We start from the raw sequence: 22,473 nt of genomic DNA, 5'->3' as shown, positions 1-22,473 counted from the left end.
GCCTTCAGGTCAGCAGCTTGTAGCTCAAAATCTCTGATGGAGACACCGGGGATGTACCTCAGGTCAGCGCTATTCACTGCACACTCGTGTGGACGAGTGATGAACTTAAAAAGAAAAGTGCGCTCATGAAATTCTCCAAAGCGTGCTTTGAATGACTGCAGGAGATTAGATGTGAAGCCCGCTAGCTGCTGGAGATCAAGATGTTGAGCAGGGTCACTTGCTCTACATGGATCTTTAAACTCTCCCAGTTTTTCAAAGTGTAGTAAACGACCTGTTTCAATGTTGGTGATGAAGAGTTCCAGCTTGTTTTCAAATGCAAACACTACTTGTTGAAGGGATAAGACTGTATTTCCAATGTCTTCCATTTTCACAGGAGCTGGCTCAGATGTTTAGTCATGTCCATGAGATAGTAAAACTTCAGGATCCACTCAGTGTTAGCTAACTCAGAATGCTCGACATTTTTCATTTCAAGAAAAGTCCGGATTTCACTCAGACAAGCCCGCAAAATGGCTGAGCACCTTCCCTCTTGACAACCAACACACATTGCTGTGCAGAAGCAGACCAGGATAATTATTCCCAACTTCATCCAGCAGTGTTTTAAACTGGCGATCATTTAAAGCTCGGGCAACAATAAAATTGACCACCCGAATGACCAGTGACATTACCTCACCAAGCTGCTTGCCACACATCTGAGCACAAAGTGCCTCCTGATGTAGGCTGCAGTGAAAACTTAGGATGGATCTCTTTTCATGTTCACGAAGAAGCGCTACGAATCCTCTGTTTTTCCCCAGCATGCATAGAGCACTATCAGTACACACCGAAATAAGTTTATCCATCAGTAGATTTTTTTCTCTAGTGAACTCAGTGAAAGACTGGAATAAATCCTCCCCACTTGTTGTCTCTTTCATAGGCAAAACAGCAAGACTTTCATCACGTAGTGTGTCACTGACCGCATACCTTGCAATCACGCTGAACTGGGAAAAATGGCTTACATCTGTTGACTCATCCAAAGCAAGAGAAAAGAATGGTGCTGCATTTTTGTCCTTCACTTGTGTTGCCTCAATTTGATTTGCCATCATGTTGTTACGATCATGAACAGTTCTTGCCGACAGAGGCATGTCTTTTATTCGTTTGATTATCTTGTCTTTATCCGAAAAGTCATCAAAAAGTTCATTGGCAACATCAAGCATGAATGTTTTGGCATACTCCCCATCTGTGAATGGCTTTCTGTTTCTCACAATTGCTAAAGCACCAGTAAAGTTATCTGAATTCTAGTCACCTTGTTCAGTCCAAACACAGAGTTGCTGCTGACTAGCTTGCACTCTGCACAGTAGCTCTTGACATGCTTTCTTCCTGCTGTCCCCCTCTGGATATTTCGATGCAAATGTAGTATGGCATGTGTGAAGTGCCGCTTTATATTTGACCATTTCATCGATGCAATTTTATCATTGCATATTAGACACACTGCAGAACCTGCTCTCTCCACAAAGGCAAATTCCTCTGTCCATTCCTGCTGAAAAGTATGATACTCCTCATCTTTTTTTCTTTTAGCCATCTTCTTTGTCAAAAGGGTTTCTGCAATTAGCTAGCTGACTACTTAATTAAAAGGAGGGAAGTTTACTTCCTGACCTCACAATGACCCGTATACATTACACATTATCCCATAAAAATTTGGTGTTGTCCTGGAGGACAGCTGTGATTGGCTCCAGCCACCCGCAACCATGAACATGAGCAGTAAGAAATGAATGGATTGTAATACATGAGAATGTTTTATATTTTTAACGTTATTATTTTTTTTATTAAAGATTTTTCTGCGAGCCAGATGCAGCCATCAAAAGAGCCACATCTGGCTCGCAAGCCATAGGTTCCCGATCCCTGTCTTAGAGCATATTTCTTAAAATTAAATAAACAACAAACTTATTGGAGTATCTGAGATATAAAAAGGATACAAGAAAAGAATATGTAATGCATTAAATTTATTAAAATTGTGTGAATAATCCCATCTCTTTAAATAAATAATTTTATAAAATCTAATTGATACACCTTTATCCGCAGAGAATCATTTAGGGACTCTGTCTATTTTTAAAGAAGAGATTATGATAATAACAATAACAACTGTAAACAATAACAATGACATTAACTGCCATTGTGACATTTTTGGATTGAACACATTCAGTTATATTTTCTCTTGTCTGATAATTTAGCTATGTACTCTACCTGAATAAGACTGTTAAAATGATATTTTAGAGAATAAATGTGACTTTATAAAATATTCTTTTAAGACCAAATGAAAAATGTATATATTAATAAAATCAGGTGCCATTTTAAGTCATCTTTTTTCATAACCTTCATAAACATGTAACTTGAGTTGATAGAGTTAAGGTAATATGTGTATACACACACCCATACTTACAAATCATTTTCGTAAAGAATCCTTTTTAAGTGGGTTCATGTGTAAGAAAACCAGAATGATCATTTGTGAACTATTCCCATGTAAAGGTAACTGCATGTAGACAGTGTGGCAGGATTTCTGTCTCATGTTCTTCCACCTTCATTTTGTTCAGAGAATTTGGATGGAGAGACCCGGAACTGCCTGAAGTAATTCAGATGTTGCAACATCAGTTTCCTTCGGTCCAGTCCAATGCTGCAGCCTATTTACAGCACCTCTGCTTTGGAGACAATAAAATTAAAGCCGAGGTAAGCACTCCTGGATTCTTTAGTGACCAGTGCCAGGTTCATCATCACTGAGATTTTTTTTAGAGTTATGTTAAATGGGGAAGTAGATATAACAACTAACGTTTGAAAATTTTGATCCATACGTAAGACTGAAACATGGTGCTTTCTAATTAATTGGCATTCCTGTCATACGTTTTAATATTTAAATGCTGGGGAATAGAGGACCAAGGATACGTGCACTCATATTGAGAGACAAGATTATCAACTGCTGTGCTTTGGGTGTGATTTGCCTTTCTCTTTCCAATTTTATATCAAGAGTGGTTTCTGCTTCTAAATCCTAACCAAATGCAAAGCATCCTATGTTGGCTCCTCAATCCATGTTATCATCTGTTCTTCCTGGAAAACTCATGGATAGGATGGGAATTTTAGGCAATAAACCAGCTTCGTGTTATAGCCAAGAATTTTAAGCAATTTAAAAGTACCAGCTATAACACAGATATGTGTCCCATTAAAGAAGCTATTGTCTATGTCCATCATGTAAACAATCGTTAACATGCCTTGTGTTTTAGAAATAGGTTCAAATGCATAAATTATGGTGTGTGATAGTCCTGTGATATCACAGTGGTCAGCTCAGCTCACTCTGATTTTTAGAGATGAGGAGCAGGCATGAGCATACAAGCAGCTGAGTAATCATGAAAAAAAGATTTTATAAGTTATATTTTATGTTATGGATTTTATAAGTTATGGTGTAATTGCTTCTATTCATAGTACATAAGCAGTTTTGAGAATTAGCCTAAATTAGTTTGAGTGGAAAAAGATCTGAAGATATATTTGCAGTTTAGTATAGATTTTGCTTGCTTACATAGGGTGTACGTAGCCTAGCAGCTTTTATTACTTCTCTGTCTCTTCCACAGAGACTTGAAAGACTTGATCCATGAGCATTATTCTCAGAAGAGTCATATTTCTTTGTGGAATAAATACAGAACAGTGGTTCTCAACAGGTGTGCTCTTGCTCAAGGGACATTTGACAACATGTAGAGATAGTTTTTGATGATCACAATTGAAGAGTTGTGGTTGTGTTGTCAGCATCTCATGGGTAATGGTCAGAGATGCTGCAAGACTCTTATAATGTGCAGGACAACCTCCACCACCGAGAATTATCCAGCCCCAAATGCCAGTAGTACCAAAGTTGAGATAAAGAAAATTATTGTGCCTGACCAGTCGGTGACACAGTAGATAGAGTGTCAACCTGGGATGCAAAGGACCTATGTTTGAAACCCCAAGGTCTCTGGCTTGAGCATGGGCTCACCAGCCTGAGTGTGGGGTCGCTGGCTTGAGTGTGGGATCATAGACATGACTCCATGGATGCTAGCTTGAAGCCCATAGTTGCTGACTTGAGCAAGGGGTCACTGGCTTGGGTGCAGCACCCCACTCAAGGCACATATGAGAAACAATCAATTAAAAACTAAGATGCCGCAACAAAGAATTAATGTTTCTCATCTCTCTCCCCTCCTGTCTGTCTGTTCCTATCTGTCTTTCCCTCTGTCTCTCTCTCTCTTTCTCTCTTGCTAAAAAGAAAAAAAATATTGTCCATCTAAGATAAATTTATAATGTTAAGACATGCTACCTATTAAAAGAACCTAAAATGAATTGATTATGTGGCTCCTGTCCCAAACGGTCATTTTCTTAATCACTCTGTTTTTAATAGAAAACTATATGTCTGTTCAAAATGAAGGACAGATTTCTGCTTAAGGGACCACATACCATCATTTTTTTGAAGATTACAACTTTGAGGGTTGCTCTAAAGGTCACGAAAGCATTTTATTCCATTGTTGGTGTAAAGTTGGTTCAAAGTGTGTTACCCCCTACAAAAGTGGGGTGCCCTCCGTCTTGAAATTTGGTTCTGATGACAAGACTAGTGACAGGGCACACATACCAAGAGGGTCTGAAAGGGGAGGGACTGCTCCCATAATGAGGCTCAATGGGGCGAGCAGCGTGGCTCCCAAGCAGGACCAAACATGGCTTGAGAGACCAGGAAAGGAGGCTGACTCAGGATATCAGGATAGTTATGGGGGTGGTGGGTAGCGAGCAGGGCAAGGTTCCCACAGGCGGACAGGGACTTGTGGGGTTTGAAGTCCCTGCTGATGCCACAGGAGGAAACAGTCAATCTTTCTTATCAGCTTGCTCAGATATGGACAGAGAGGAAGGAGGAGAGTGAGGCTTAAGAGCTGTCAGAAACCAAACATCAAAAAATGGGGTCTGACTCTTTATTACAAGGAGTCAGGCAGTCAGACCCATGGCCTGGGGAAGTACAAAGTCACTGCCTGACTGGCCCTGCTGCGTGACCCAGGGACTGGCCTTGAAGCCGCTCCAGTGCTGTGGAGGCTGAGAGCTGGCTGTAGACTGGTGCGTGGCCACATAGGGGCACCCCAGTGCCCTGGGGAAGCAAGCGGTGGAGCAGCAAAGCAGTGCCCAGCACGCATACAGTGTCAGGCAGACACGTCTTCCGGGGACACGTCTCTGCTCAGCAGCTGTCTCCTTAAACAAGCTGTCTCAGACACTAAACCAGTAGGAAAACCTAAGGACAGGGCTTTGGTTTGCTGATTTATAGAGGTAAGTTCTCACCTTTCTATAAGATCAGGCATCATTTTGAACAAAAGTGGATTTCTAGGCTTCATTATGTGAAAACTGTATAAAGTAGTATAATAAGAATGAGAGAGGCATCATGCATGACCTCGCAAACCTCTTTCTTTTTTGTCTTTAAAAGAGAGCTGCTGATACCTCCAGGGTAGAGTCTCCGTAGGGACTAAGTGACTTAATGTATGGAAACTGCTCAGTGGTGACATAGTCATTCATTTGTGTTCTTTTCTGGCCAGGAACACAGTGAAAGCACCTCAGTTGCTATTTTATCTGATGTGTGTGTGTGAATTTATCCATGTGGACATGTGCTTAGCTTTCTGTTTTGCTCTGCATGCCCTCGAGGGTGCCTATATTACCTCTCACTGCTTGGAAATTCTTCCAACAGCTGGCACTTAAAGCAGTGGTTCAAATTATGGGTGTCAGTCATCAGCACCACCTCCTCAAGGCTCCAGACACTGCCAGGACCTCATGATAACATGTCCCTGGCACCTGGGAGTCTAGGGTGAGAAGAAAGGAAAGGGTGATGTAGCAAGCATCCTGATACCAAGTTGGCATAATGAGATCAAAGTTCATAAACTCCAAAGGAACAGGGAAAGTGCAAAAAGCCTAAATAAAATACAGAATAGGCCATCTGGAGTTTCCTTTTCCCTGCGGTCACAAAGAGAATGCACATGTGTTGTGCATGCCCACACACACAGAGATGTATAAACTTGGGTAAGGATTTGCACACAGACCTATTTTGTTTTCTCATCCTCACTCAGGACTCAAATCATTAGGAACACTCCCCCCTTTGTGACAGATGGCTGCCTGCCATGTTTTCATATACAGGTATTGATTTTTGTAATTACCTGTTGTCCAAATACTAATCTTGCAGGCACTAGCCTTTCCAAATTTACTCAGTCTTCTAGTCTTTCTATTGCATTTTATTCAATTGATTTAGCTTTTCAGTCTACGTTTCATTATTGGTATTGACTTTGCTCACACAATGGATAGGCCATTGAGCAAAAGGCTGAATTAAATCTCCTGTATGTGGAGGGTCATAAATCATGCCTCGCTGATTCCTTATTACACTACTTTGTACAGTTTTCACATAATAAAGCCTAGAAATTCAGTTTTGTTCAAAACGATGATGGATCTTATAGGAACAAAGATGAGAATTCACTTCCATAAATCAGCAGACCAAATAAAGCTCTGTCCCGATGTTTTTCCAACAGGTCTAGTGAACTTAGATTTGAGGCAGTCATCAGGGAGGTGGAACTGATGGGAGAGAACCCAGTATGGTCAGTTAGGGACCACTAGTGTAGAATCTACAATACAATGGGTTCCCTGACCCAGGGCAAAACATTCAGTTATAAATACTGTGAAGATCAGAATGAGTGTCCAAAAATTAGGGTAAGAGAGTGTCATATAAGCAAGAGTTCATAGCCAAACTGAGATCAGAAGGAAAGTAGTTGAAGAAAAATTCAAACAAGTGGAGAAGGAGGACGCAGAAGGAGAGGGTCTGGATCATTGCCACAAACACACTAAGTTTATACAACTCATTTTCCTGAGCTAATGAATATCTGACATGTGGGTGGGTTGTCCTACTTTCAGAAGCAGAGCCGTGATTGGCAATAGTGGATGTCAGTAATATCTGAACTCTGCCTGCATCTGTGCTGCCTCCTGAATCGTTGGGACTGTCACAATAAACTGAACGTAAGATACTCTAGAGTTAGTAGACATGAAAGTACTACTGGCAGTTTTTAGGAGGAGCCTAAATGTTGATAACTTCATAGTATTTTGTATAAGTCCTTTCTTCATTCTAGCTGAGGACTCTCCCAGTTAAGAATATGAAGAACATCCCATTGATTTGGGGTTAATAAAAGTGCCTGTCATGGGTTGCAGTCATTTGAGTTAATTCATGCTCCTACCCACTGCTCCTCCATTCCTTCTCACGCACACATTAGAGCAGGCATGCAGCAAGGCCCCAGTCACGCCTGGGCATTCATTCCCAAACAGGAGCATACATGGGCGTGTGTTCACTATATGGTGCATTCAAGACACTGTGTCACCTAGAGATTTACAACAGTATTTGCCCACTTTCAAATGACAAGAATGGATTATTTTTAAAATGTGAAATTGTAAATAATTTATTTTATTATAAATTATTAAATTACATTTAATCAGTTTTAAATGAATATATTTTAAACTTAAAATTAATACAAATTTTAAAATAATTTTAAATTTTATTTTTTTAAACATAAGACTGTCTACTTAAATAACATGCCTTTGAAAAACTCAAACTTTCTTATAAGATGTTACACATGGGGAGGACTGACATGTATTTACTTCTGTGTAATGAACACCACTGACGAAGATTTAATTTATTTTTGGCCTGATTTCTTCTTTCATTATATGAGAAATTAGTTTCATCTATCAGATATGCAACCAAAGTGTTCCAAGTGTGGGTAGGTCTTACACAGTAAATTTATGCAGTTTGAAGATAAAAACAATTTATCTAGGAAACTGATGCTCATTTTATTTTCCTAACTCCTAACATACCTCTTATCTTAACATACCTTACCATACTAATTCCAAGAAAGGACTTTTTGCTTTTAAAGAAATTGAATTTTTAGTTCTAGTGGAAAAAGAGCTTATCAACAGCCTATTGTGCGTGCGTATGTAGGTGAATCAAATATTAATAGTGTATTGATCCCACTTTTAGGGAATCCACCTCCCAGACAGATAGCATGTAAACAGGGCAATGTCACACCATGTGTTAGGCCTCAGGTGAGGGCTGGTCCCTGGTCTGTGACAGTGCTTACAAAAGCTTAAAGTCCAGCCCTGTGGTGTCAGAAAAAGCTTCCTGCTTCTTATGTGACTGACACAGAATTTTCAATTAGAAACTTCCAGGAAAATATAGCCTAATCTATACTCACTTTGCATTGATGGGGAAGAGGGCTCAGATTTAAGAGTATCGGTCTTTCGGAGTTTGTGTGTGTATGCAAGTGCATTTCCATATACTTTCAATATATTTGGACCATTTACACTAATTTCTAAATTGCCATTATCTTTCTTTGGAGATGTTAACTGAAACATGGAAATTGATTTCTGTGTATAAAAATATGCATAACTTCCCCTTCCCCTCACACTTTTTATTTTATTGGTTGATTTAGAACGTTCCATATATTTTTTAAAATTCAGCCTTGTTCCTGTCTACTACACTTAAAGTGCCTCATAATTTTTATTTTATTCTTGGTTGTTTCCACTTCATATAGTTCAAGGAAAGGTGTTATCAATCTTTGCAGTTGATTATCTTTGAACCATGTCATCTCTTTCCTTCACCGTATATTGTTGAACAGTTTTTGCAGAGCAGTCCGTGTTAGTTACTAGATGTCAATGGACATTATACTGTCAAGCACAGGCTCTGGAGCCAGGCTGCCTGCCTTTGAACCCTGGCTGCTCTGCTGCTTTCTAACTCCGTGATCTTGGGCAAGTTTCTTTACCTTTCTGAGCCTCCGTTTCCCAGACTATAAAATGGCAGGAGAATCCATATGACTTTTGAGAGAACACACATAGGCTGCCAGCCAGAGAGAGAGGTTAAGAAATGCAGGCTAGATAAAAACTGATCTGGGAGATGACGTCAGAGTAATGGCGGGGTAGGAAGCGATACCGATAAATCTCCCCCAAAACTCAACAAGATCTTCAACCAGAAACAGAAAAACCTATACTTGGAGCTTCCAGATGCTTCGCAATACACCCAAAGATGCCATTAAGGAAGAGAAAATCGAATATCATGGATACAAAAGAAAGAGAGGTAACACAGCTAGATGAGGAAAAATCTATGGAGAAAAAATTTAATATATTAGAAACCTTGGAGCTAAATGACAGAGAATTCAAGATAGAAATCCTAAAAAATCCTCCGAGATATACAAGAAAACACAGAAAGGCAATTTAGGGAGCTCAGAAAACAACTCAATGAACACAAAGAATATATGTCCAAGGAAATTGAAACTATAAAAACAAATCAAACAGAGATGAAAAACTCAATTCACGAGCTGAAAAACGAAATAATAAGCTTAGCTAATAGAACAGGTCAGATAGAAGAGAGGATTAGTGAAATAGAAGACAAGCAACTTGAGGCACAACAGAGAGAAGAAGAAAGAGACTCAAAAATTAAAAAAAATGAGATAGCCCTACAAGAATTATCTGACTCCATCAAAAAGAATAACATAAGAATAATAGGTATATCAGAGGGAGAAGAGAGAGAAAATGGAATGGAGAACATACTCAAACAAATAATAGATGAGAACTTCCCAAGCCTGTGGAAAGAACTAAAGCCTCAAGTTCAAGAAGCAAACAGAACTCCGAGTTTTCTTAACCCCAACAAACCTACTCCAAGGCATATCATAATGAAATTGACACAAACAAACAGCAAAGAAAAAATTCTCAAGGCAGCCAGGGAAAAGAAGAATACAACATATAAAGGAAGGCCCATTAGAGTATCATCAGATTTCTCAGCAGAAACTCTACAAGCTAGAAGAGAGTGGACCCCAATATATAAAGTTCTGAAAGAGAGGAACGTTCAGCCACGAATGCTATACCCATCAAAGCTATCCTTCAAATACGAAGGAGAAATAAAAACATTCACAGATACAGAAAAGATGAGGGAATTTATCATCAGAAAACCCCCACTCCAGGAATTACTAAAGGGGGTTCTCCAATCAGATACAAAGAACAAAAAAAAACAGAGCCACAAGTAAAAGCTCCAAGAAGAACACAATAAAACCAAATTTAAACTGTGACAACAACAAAAAGAAAGAGGGGGAGAAGATGGAGATTAACAATAGCAAAGGACGATGGAGTGCAAAAGTACTCACAAAATAGTTCGCTACAATGAACAGGGTAGGGACCCTTTTCATTACTCAAAGGTAACCACCATTGAAAAAACCACCACAGAAGCACATGAGATAAAAAAGATAGCAACAGAGGAAAGATGTATGGAATACAACCAAATAAAAACAAAAGATAGAAAAATGAAAGAGATGGATCAAACAAGACACAAAACTAACAGAAAGCAAGATATAAAATGGCAATAGGGAACTCACAAGTATCAATAATTACACTAAATGTAAACGGATTAAACGCACCAATAAAAAGGCACAGAGTAGCAGAATGGATTAAAAAAGAAAATCCAACTGTATGCTGCCTACAGGAAACTCATCTAAGTAACAAGGATAAAAACAAATTCAAAGTGAAAGGCTGGAAAACAATACTCCAAGCAAATAACATCCAAAAAATAGCAGGTGTAGCAATACTCATATCGGATAATGCTGACTACAAGACAGGAAAAGTACTCAGAGACAAAAATGGCCATTTCATAATGGCTAAGGGGACACTGAATCAAGAAGACATAACAATTCTTAATATATATGCACCAAACCAAGGAGCACCAAAATATATAAGAGAGCTACTTATTGATCTTAAAACAAAAACTGACAAAAATACAATCATACTTGGAGACCTCAATACACCGCTGACGGCTCTAGATCGGTCATCCAAACAGAGAATCAACAAAGACATAGTGGCCTTAAACAAAACACTAGAGCACCTGGATATGACAGACATCTACAGGACATTTCATCCCAAAGTGACTGAGTATTCATTTTTCTCCAGTGTACATGGATCATTCTCAAGAATTGACCATATGTTGGGCCACAAAAACAACATCAGCAAATTCAGAAAAATTGAAGTTGTACCAAGCATATTTTCTGATCATAAAGCCTTGAAACTAGAATTCAACTGCAAAAAAGAGGAAAAAAATCCCACAAAAATGTGGAAACTAAACAACATACTTTTAAAAAATGAATGGGTCAAAGAAGAAATAAGTGCAGAGATCAAAAGATATATACAGACTAATGAAAATGACAATACGACATATCAGAATCTATGGGATGCAGCAAAAGCAGTGATAAGAGGGAAGTTCATATCGCTTCAGGCATATATGAACAAACAAGAGAGAGCCCAAGTGAACCACTTAACTTCCCACCTTAAGGAACTAGAAAAAGAAGAACAAAGACAACCCAAAACCAGCCGAAGAAAGGAGATAATAAAAATCAGAGCAGAAATAAATGAATTAGAGAACAGAAAAACTATAGAAAAAATTAATAGAACAAGGAGCTGGTTCTTTGAAAAGATCAACAAAATTGACAAACCCTTGGCAAGACTTACCAAGGAAAAAAGAGAAAGAACTCATATAAACAAAATCCAAAATGAAAGAGGAGAAATCACCACGGACACCGTAGATATACAAAGAATTATTGTAGAATACTATGAAAAACTTTATGCCACTAAATTCAACAACCTAGAAGAAATGGATAAATTCCTAGAACAATACAACCTTCCTAGACTGAGTCAAGAAGAAGCAGAAAGCCTAAACAGACCTATCAGTAGAGAAGAAATAGAAAAAACCATTAAAAACCTCCCCAAAAATAAAAGTCCAGGCCCTGACGGCTATACCAGCGAATTTTATCAAACATTCAAAGAAGACTTGGTTCCTATTCTACTCAGTCTTCCAAAAAATTGAAGAAGAAGCAATACTTCCAAACACATTTTATGAGGCCAACATAACCCTCATCCCAAAACCAGGCAAGGATGGCACAAAAAAAGAAAACTACAGACCAATATCTCTAATGAATACAGATGCTAAAATACTAAACAAAATACTAGCAAATCGAATACAACAACATATTAAAAAAATAATACATCATGATCAAGTGGGATTCATCCCAGAATCTCAAGGATGGTTCAACATACGTAAAACGGTTAACGTAATACACCATATCAACAAAACAAAGAACAAAAACCACATGATCTTATCAATAGATGCAGAAAAGGCTTTCGATAAAATACAACACAATTTTATGTTTAAGACTCTCAACAAAATGGGTATAGAAGGAAAATATCTCAACATGATAAAGGCCATATATGATAAACCATCAGCTAACATCATATTAAATGGCACTAAACTGAAGGCTTTCCCCCTTAAATCAGGAACAAGACAGGGTTGTCCACTCTCTCCACTCTTATTTAATGTGGTACTAGAGGTTCTCGCCACAGCAATCAGACAAGACAAAGAAATAAAAGGCATCCATATCGGAAAAGAAGAAGTAAAGGTATCACTATTTGCAGATGATATGATCCTATACATCGAAAACCCCAAAGAATCCACAAAAAGACTACTAGAAACGATAAGCCAATACAGTAAGGTCGCAGGATACAAAATTAACATTCAGAAGTCAATAGCCTTTCTATATGCCAACAATGAAACAACTGAGAAGGAACTCAAAAGAATAATCCCCTTCACGATTGCAACAAAAAAAATAAAATACTTAGGAATAAACATAACAAAGAATGTAAAGGACTTATATAATGAAAACTATAAACCATTGTTAAGGGAAATTGAAAAAGATATAATGAGATGGAAGAATATACCTTGTTCTTGGCTAGGAAGAATAAATATAATCAAGATGGCTATATTACCCAAAGCAATATACAAATTTAATGCAATTCCCATCAAACTTCCAATGACATTTTTTAAAGAAATAGAGCAAAAAATCATCAGATTTATATGGAACTATAAAAAACCCCGAATAGCCAAAGCAATCCTAAAGAAAAAGAATGAAGCTGGGGGCATAACAATACCTGACTTCAAACTCTATTATAGGGCCACGACAATCAAAACAGCATGGTATTGGCAGAAAAATAGACACTCAGACCAATGGAACAGAATAGAAAGTCCAGAAATAAAACCACATATATATAGTCAAATAATTTTTGATAAAGGGGCCAACAACACACAATGGAGAAAAGAAAGCCTCTTCAATAAATGGTGCTGGGAAAACGGAAAGCCACATGCAAAAGAATGAAACTGGACTACAGTCTCTCCCCCTGTACAAAAGTTAACTCAAAATGGATCAAAGATCTAAACATAAGACCTGAAACAATTAAGTACATAGAAGAAGACATAGGTACTCAACTCATGGACCTAGGTTTTAAAGAGCATTTTATGAATTTGACTCCAATGGCAAGAGAAGTGAAGGCAAAAATTAATGAATGGGACTACATCAGACTAAGAAGTTTTTGCTCAGCAAGAGAAACTGATAACAAAATAAACAGAAAGCCAACTAAATGGGAAATGATATTTTCAAACAACAGCTCAGATAAGGGCTTAATATCCAAAATATACAAAGAACTCATAAAACTCAACAAGAAACAAACAAACAATCCAATAAAAAAAATGGGAAGAGGATATGAATAGACACTTCTCCCAGGAAGAAATACAAATGGCCAACAGATATATGAAAAGATGCTCATCTTCTTTAGCTATTAGAGAAATGCAAATCAAAATGGCAATGAGATACCACCTCACACCTGTTCGATTAGCTGTTATTAGCAAGTCAGGTAATAGCAAATGTTGGAGAGGCTGTGGAGAAAAAGGAACCCTCATCCACTGTTGGTGGGAATGTAAAGTAGTACAGCCATTTTGGAAGAAAGTATGGTGGTTCCTCAAAAAACTGAAAATAGAACTACCTTATGACCCAGCAATTCCTCTACTGGGTATATATCCCCAAAACTCAGAAACATTGATACGTAAAGACACATGCAGCCCCATGTTTATTGCAGCATTGTTCACAGTGGCCAGGACATGGAAACAACCAAAAAGCCCATCAATAGATGACTGGATAAAGAAGATGTGGCACATATACACTATGGAATACTACTCAGCCATAAGAAATGATGACATCGGAACATTTACAGCAAAATGGTGGGATCTTGATAACATGATACGAAGCGAAATAAGTAAATCAGAAAAAAACAGTAACTGTATAATTCCATACGTAGGTGGGACATAATAGTGAAACTAAGAGACATTGATAAGAGTGTGGTGGTTACGGGGGGGAGGGGGGAATGGGTGAGGGAAAGGGGGAGGGGGAGGGGCACAGAGAGAACAAGATAGAGGGTGACGGAGGACAATCTGACTTTGGGTGGTGGGTATGCAACATAATTGAACGACAAGATAACCTGGACTTGTTATCTTTGAATATATGTATCCTGATTTATTGATGTCACCCCATTAAAAAAATAAAATTATATATAAAAAAAAAAAAGGAATTAAAAATAGGTGCAAATGTGAAAAAAAAAAAAAAAGAAAGAAATGCAGGCTATTATCAATATATTATGCAAACATAAAGGAAGAAACCTCTTCTTATCGGTTAAATGTAAAGAGAGTCTCACAGTGTTATAGACAGAATGTCTGAACGTATTCTGCTTTACTTGTATGGCTCATCTTTCACATGTTGAAATCTATTATCAGCTGTAGGACACACTGAAGCATGCATTGTGTGTGGCTCTGTACTGAGCCACTGTTGGAACCAGCAGACTCAACCACTGCATTTTAGCAAGTTGGAATCAAAGAATCATTCATGCATGCAACATAAAAGGACACATAAAACATGTCCAAATGCTTAATACACTGAAATTATGGGAATGTGGAATTAATAACCATATTCATTCAACAGATATCTTCTGAGTGGCCATAAAGTTCCAGGCTCTTCTCTTGGCCCTGATGATAGAGCAGTGAAGAAACTATAAACCCAGATGACTGGGGGGAGGCAGCTCTAAACAGATGAAGATGTAAATCTGTCATGTGTCAGATGGTGTTAGTGGCCCTGAAGAAAATGCAGCACGGTAGTGGGGATAGAAAGTGAGGGGTGTGGGGTGTGGGTGGGGGGTGGGGATCCACTGCTATTTGACATAAGTTTGTCCAGGAGAGTCGTCTCTGAGAGTGGGTGTGTGAGCAGAGGAGGAAGACAGAGAAAGAGAACCAGGTGAGTACTCTGAGGAGCGTTCCCACACACAAAGCAAACAAACAAACAAGAAGGGAAGTAGGGGTGAGCTTGTCTGTGCTCCCAGAGCCTGTTAGCTTCCCAGGGTGCCGCAACAGCCTCACTGGGGGGCACGAAACCACAGAAACTTACTCTTCCACAGTTCCGGGGTCCAGAAGTCCAAGATCAAGGCATAGGCAGGGCCAGGCTCCCACTGAGACTCTGATGGAATGCTTCCTTACCTCTTCCTAGCTTCTGTGGCCCTCAGCCCTTGGCTTGTAGACATATACTGCAGTTTCTGACATCACATACAACCTGCTCCTCTCTCTGTGAGTCTGTCTGTCTCTCCTTTTCTTACAAGGACTGTCATTTTAGATTAGGGTCCACCCTACTGACCTAATCTTAATTTGATTATACCTGCAAAGACCCTGTTTTCAAATAAGTTCATATTTGTAGGGACCTGGGGTTGGGATTTGAACATATCTTCTGGGGGGGGGAGGGGTACAGTACAGCTCATAACAAGGAGTAACCAACAGTGTGGCTGCAACATGACCAGCTAGGGGAGGGGGGCAGAAGACGATCAGAGAGGTAGGAGTCCAGGGTAGGGCTGTGTAGGCTTTGCCGGCCAAAGGCCTCGCGATCAGAGAAGAGAAGTCTGGGGCAGGCCTTTTGGTGGGGTGGTTTGGAAAGTAGCACATTGAATTAGAGAGATTTTGAAACCCATGAAATGGTCAAAGGAGAAGGTAACTGGTGATAAAAAAGAAGATGAGGAGAAGCCATGAAGGAGAAGGTGAATGGATAAATGAAGTGGGTAGGATTCACCCAGAAAGGATAAAAGTGTATGCTTCTTGGAAGGAGCCAAAAAAAGGAAGGAAGGAACCCTCGAGTAACCTCTGGCGGTGATCTCAAAGTGGCTGAGAAAGTGTGAGAAAATCAAAGTGGCTCGGATCTCAGGGAAATGTGGTTACCGAAAGGACCTGGAAACATTTGGAAGAAGGAAAACTTCAAAATGAGAGAATCTTGGGAAGTGGGAGAGGATTTGACTGAGAACCGTCTAGAATGAGACTGGAGAGAAGTGGCCAGGAGCAAGGAGGCAGGTGGCGGGTGTCAGGAGGCCCCTCTGAGGGGGCGACTAGGACGGGAGCAGTGTCTGTGCACACAGCAAGCCGTCAGGTGACAAGTGACAGGTCTGCATAAAGGAAAAGGAAAGAAGGCAATGACTTCCATAAAGAGAGCATTAAGATCTGTTTCCAAAGAGCAATCTGATCTCCTCATGTTTAAATTCCATCAGGGCAGAAGGAGGAAGAAGATCAGCATGATAAGGCCGGGAGCACTAGTTGAGGATAGGAGATTGGGACTGGGTGTGGGAAGGAGGTGTCTCTGTGGAGAAGTGCAGGCTTCTGGGGGCCGCCACCTTTATAAACACCTTTATGAATGCAGGAGAGATGAGGTGTGTGGTCCATGTTGAGCTTCACCTCAGCTGGAAGCTAAAACGGAATGAGTGGAGAAGACAGCCTGATAGTTTTTGTGTTTTTGTTTTTTGTTTTTGCTTTTATGAAGGCTTGGTCCTTCACACATAAAAAGTGATGGAAGAAGCAGAATCGAGAGTCACTGTACCAGTTCTTCCAGCAGAAAGGGCTATAATCATCTTCAGTGGAGACGATAAGCAGGCAGTGGTTCTAACAGGCTGGGATAAAATTACAACTAAAGAGGGCAAGCGTGATTCCACCAAGGTATATACTGATGAGCAGCTCTATTCGTATGCCATGGGAGGGTAAGTCAGAGCCACTATTTTTTGGAATATGAAGAAAGAAGCAAAGATGAAGGCATCCAGAGACACCAATGGTGGTGACTTGGTGGCCTTTTTACTTAAAGGTAAATGGGACTGATGAAGCAGCAGGGACATCTGGGGCTTGGTGACACTGTCCCTCCCTGCCTTGTACACCCCTTTCCTTCACATTTTGCTTTTACACCTCTCTGCCCTTCTATATCCATCTCCTGCCCCTTTAGCTTCTCTCTCTTCTTTCCATCCTAAATCTGGGCCTATTAGAGCATCCGTTAGCCATTCAGAGGCTTCTCCTGGACTAAAGCGATGAAGGGCTCCTGCCGAAAGGCCTCTGCTTCCCACCGTCAGAGAGGATCAGATCATCGTGACAGATCTGTGTGGTATACAAAGTAAGCACTTTCTCCTGGCCCCGGAGGTTCAGCAGACATAGCTCCCCCATGAGCAAATAAGTTAAATGTCACTAAAACCAAGTTCAAAAAACTGTTCTTGGTAGAAGATTCAAGTCTCCCCAGTGGCTGTAGAGATCTCACTGGTTTGATGGCCTCTTCCATTGACAAGCTTAACAAGAGAACTGGGAGAGAGTAGGAAATCATGTTGGACAGAAAGGTTATAAGGAGAGGAGCAGTCCATAGTTAGTAGGTGACAACAAAAAAAGAAGAATGACATTTTCCCAGACTGGCTGTCAGCTCAGCTTCTGAGCTGGTGACTTGTCATGTGCTACCAGAGCTCAGTCAGACCTAACGAGCAAGAACTGTATTCCCTCAAGTTTGAGGTCCTTTCAAGGAAGATGGACCATGGCAGGAGAGTAGACAGGTGGTGTGGGGGATTTAGACATGTTCCTACAAGACTGTGGCAGCTCAGAGTGAGGCAAGGCTGGGGGCATCAGGAGATGCAGAGTGGACATGCCCACTAGGGGCAGCAGAGAGCCATGGCCTCCTGGCTGCACCACTTCTATAGCCATGGGCCACTCTGGCAAAGAAAACAGAGTCAAGTCAGAGAGTACCTTGGGGTCTGACTTCGTGTGAGGAATCAGCTCTTCTCCTCCCTTCCACCCCTGACAGCAGGGAGAAGAAGGAGAAAGAACAAGGAGGATGGAGGGGTGTGAGAAGAGGATGCTAGGGGCTTGCTTGAGACTCTCATCTACCCAGCAATGGGAGGGTGGGATGTGGTGAATAGGGAGAGGGAGTGAGGACTGAGACTGTAAAATGGACAGGCTTTGTTCTTTGTAACTGGAACAAGACCATTTTAATAACCAAAAGTGGATGAAAGTTAAGCAGTTGGACGGATGTGTGAAGGGCAGGGCGCAGGCAGCAAGAGTCCTGAGGAGGACCACCAGGCGCAGGACGTTCTCTTTGCATGACAGTGACGAGTCCGAGAACAGTCCCCAGACCAGGTTCATGACTTGGGAACAGTGATACAGCAGACATTTTTCCAAACTCTGTGACATTTCCTTGGTGGGTTTGCTAAAATTCATGTTGGGCTAGCCTAACTTTGTTTCTTCTTTGGGGCATGCGCTCTGATTTCAGTGGGTTATCTTTTTATCTGCCTACCCCTTGGAAATGGTTTGTAGTCTTTCCAGTAACTAGCAAAAGAAACAAATGACCTATCTGAACTTTAGTCCATCCTCATTTGTCTCACAGGTCGAGGACCGCGTCTAACCCAGAGATTTCTCTCTGTGCTTTGATTTCTTGGCACATTTCTGAATGAGCTTGCCTATGTCATATATTTGAAGAGACCTAAACCTGAGGAACTAATCCCTCCTTCAGGGGTATAGTCCTAATTTATAGCCAACCTAGACCTCTTTAGCTAGCGTTTCTGGTCACTTCCTGGTCTCCAATCTCCAGACGAGATGGCCTCTGGCCTCCTGCTGACATTTTGCTTCTTATTGCTGCTGATTTGCCACCATTTAACTTTACTTTTGAGTGAGAAATCTCTAAATTGTTGAATGAAAGAAGAGGCTTCTTGTTTATCTGTCATCCTTTTGCTTTTTCCCTTCCAGAAAGCCTTGATGTTTTCCTGGCACACCAAGTAGAACATTTTGTCAAAGTATTGATAGAAATAACACAAAAAGCCTCCATAGCATGTTCTGCCCACACATAGATTGCAACGCATACTTCCCCTTTTTATGGTTTTATTGCAATTCTCTGCCTTCCAGTAGTTCTGCAATCCCTTTCATGAATCCACTCTAAGTAAAAGATCTTGAACCCATACCTCTTGATCCCCTGACCATTTTTCTAACTTCTCCAATGTTATTGTTTCACTTCGTTCTAGATTCAGAGTTTCAGATCTCCTCAATCTGATGGCACTTGCAGATGTGTTAATGTCCATGCTTTCTGCATGTGTGTGCACAATCTTGGAAATGTTTATCGTGGCTGGAGCCAGATACCATGGAGGATTAAAGCCTCCCTCACTTGAAAAAGAGCCACAATCAACTTAAGTGTGTGCAGACTTCTAGCTCAGCCACACTTCTTGCATTCAAAATCAGATTCTTATTGGAAGAAGTGTGTCTCTGTTCCAAAACTATCTCATAGGTATTTTGACATTTCTGTTCCCTACTAGGTGAACTTCATAATTGAAAATGATTTTTAAATGTTTCCTGTAAAGCTGTAGGTGATCATTATGGGATGGCTATTCTTATTTGGTAGCTCCAGTTTTTATCCAAACCTCTAATATAACTGAAAGAAAAAGATCTATTGTGTTAAGAGCTCTTCAAAATCCAAATTGTTCTTCTGCATTTACAATCCTTCTTAATTAATTTGCCTCTTGAATAAAAACACTGAGTAGGCATTAAATTTTATTTGTATTAATTTTATGTGTGGAACGATTTCTGTATTTTCTTTGGATCTAAACAGGCTGTATTCAATTTCCAAAGATTTTTAAAAAGAAAGAATCTTACAGGCTGTCTTAATTTCCAAAGATTTTCTGAAAGAAAGACTCTTACAATTGAAAATATATTTTCCCTGAAAACAGTGATATATAAAGAGACCAGGTTCCCCAGGAGAGCTCACAAAAGCCTCATTAAATCAAAATATCCCCAAACTATAGCAGTGGTGAAACTATAGCAGTAGGTGATTCTTGTTATAATGGCTAGTCTCTTTGTATTCATGGGGAACGGTAGAGAGTATTGCAGTCAGAATGCTGGGAACTCATCTCCATAGTTGTACTACTTAGAAAGTGGTCTTCCCCAAGACATCCCTGTGGGCTTTGGGGCAGGAGGGAAGACAATTCTTGCTACAAACCCCAATGATAGAATCTGCTGTCTGGGGCAGAGGCTCAAGGAAATGAGAGACATGAAGGGAGTGGGGAGAAAATGACAGTGACATTTTGGGGAGTGGTGGGTAAGATTTGAGACTCCGTTGTGTGGACTGAATGAAAGGAGCATGGAAATGAAGGTTGGAAACTGATTGTAGGAGGTTGGAAAATAAAAAGATGTAAGCAATAGATGCTCCTATTTGCATTACCCTTGAATGCCAAGCAAAAATCTCAGACCTCACCAACTCCCTGAAACTCCCTTCATTTAATTTTACTTTAACTACTGTCCTTTGTATTGCCACCATCTATAGCTTTTAAGCCAGTTTCTCTCTTTCCTGGTCCACTAGGGGAAAAGAGGATTATCTTCCAAGCTGTCCTCTATTCTTTTATATATAATGCAAATACACTGGAATTTGATATTTTATATAGACTTTTGTGGCCTGCACAGGTCATAGGGAAGCATACCAGGAATAAAATGTTTCTCCATATATATCACCCTTCTGTTTTTCTCTTACATCTAGAAGACACAAATAAGGTCATGTATAAAAAGGTAACATGGTGGCTTGTACATCCTCTCAAAATGAAGCTATTCAGAGACTCCTGGTGAGAAGCAGGGTAGAGCTGAGGAGGTGGGGTGAGAACTGGGCCCTTATTTTCAGGCTGGAATAATCCTAATGTAGTCTAGAAGATACTGAAGTTAGATCAAAGGAAAAAGAACTCTTGATAGAGTTGATACAGAGACCCTGGAATTTCATGCAAGAATTTTTAGTAAAAGAGGTAGGTATCTGAATTCATGGTTCACTGGCTATTTCCTCTTCCTCATGATAAAGACACTTTACAGTGACCCCTCTGCCCACGTACACATCTAGTTATGTCCAGTTGTTTCCTGGTAGGTGTCTCTGTTTAGAAAAGTGCCTGCCAGCTCTGTCATGGGAAGCACCGTTTCCTTCTTCTCTTGCTGCTGATGGCTGCCCAGAGAGGCTACCTAATGTCCACAGGAGGCAATGGCAGTGACCACAAGCAAGCCATCCTTGACTGGTACCATTATTCCTCCTGCTTCACCTTAGTTTGGCCTGCCAAAGGCATCTGACACTCTCCATCACTGTACTCTGCCACCCTTGCCAGGCATTATTGCCCTTTTTAATGAGTACCATTATTGTGCATCAACTATTACTCTTGCCACTCATGTGATAGATCTTTCAAAGCCTAAAAATATAAAAAGTGGTGAGAATGCCTCTGTACCACTCCTAATTTAGTGTCTCCGTTTTTCATGTGGACTGAAAAAGAACAACAAAATAAAGCAGATCTACCTATTTTACTTAGAGCCTCCACGTTTTGTATGGTCCATATAGGACTCCAAAGGAGACCACTTGATTCAAGAGTTAAAAACGATGCTCTACCCAGAATTATCCCTCTTCCTAACCACTAAGGCTTGGCTACTGGATCCAAGTGCACATCTTTCTCTTCTTTCAGTTCTTTGTACAAACAAATTTTTGTAAACTAGCTCACAAATCTTATTTTTCATTCCCAAATATGCCTGAGCTACAGCAGTTGCATCAGTGAAGCTCAGACCTCTTGCTGTCTACTTTAATTTAGAGAAACTGGATATACAGAGCAGAAGAATTTGTCTAATCTCTAGTAGGTGGCGATTGTCCTAAGCTCCCAGCCTCTCAGTCTCATGGGATTGCACAGCACTGCTAATACCAGCCATGCAGGTGTCCACAGTGGGACTGGTACATAGACTCCAGACTCTGTTTGTGAAGATGGTTTTGGGAAGAACATATGGAAACTTAAAAGAATGGAGATGATTCTGTTAAGCCTTCTTGGTGGTCATATGACTCTTGGTATGAGACCATAAAAATTTATATCTGTAAGGAAAATTAACTATTGCAGTGGAAAGTGTTCTTTTATTCTCTTCATTCTGGGAGATTTGCAATATTATATTGTATAGAAGCCATAATGCAAAGAGAAACGCTTGCTTTCATCATCTCTTACCAATGAGGAATCACAGGCCATGGAAAGGCTGAGTGACAATGGGGCAGGGCATTCTGGGACAGATTAGATTAGAGAGGTGTTTGTATGGTCATTAAAGAAAGAAATGGAAAACAGTTGGTCAGAGGACATTGAATATATGTTATATTAGTTTCCTCTTACAGCTTTGAGAAATTACTACCAGTTTAGTGGCTTAATACAACACAAGTTTATTATCTTACACTTCGGGAGCTCAGAAATCTGAATCAGTTTCACTTGGTT

At 40.1% G+C, this 22,473-nt stretch overlaps 1 protein-coding gene across 7 annotated transcripts in view; it reads left to right on the top strand.

Moving 5' to 3' along the window:
* The window catches only part of CTNND2 (catenin delta 2), a 985,037-nt gene that overhangs the window by 710,445 nt on the left and 252,119 nt on the right, over window positions 1-22,473 (top strand). For all 7 annotated transcript variants that reach the window (XM_066243701.1, XM_066243686.1, XM_066243718.1 and 4 more), the window contains one exon: window positions 2,565-2,697. In XM_066243701.1, coding sequence (XP_066099798.1) covers window positions 2,565-2,697 — 133 coding nt within the window. The remainder of the gene's footprint in view (window positions 1-2,564; window positions 2,698-22,473) is intronic.

Source organism: Saccopteryx bilineata, chromosome 1 (genome assembly GCF_036850765.1).
Source record: "Saccopteryx bilineata isolate mSacBil1 chromosome 1, mSacBil1_pri_phased_curated, whole genome shotgun sequence".
Lineage (NCBI taxonomy): Eukaryota > Metazoa > Chordata > Mammalia > Chiroptera > Emballonuridae > Saccopteryx > Saccopteryx bilineata.
Note: the sequence above shows the minus strand (reverse complement) of the source record. Positions and strands in the feature narration are given on the sequence as shown.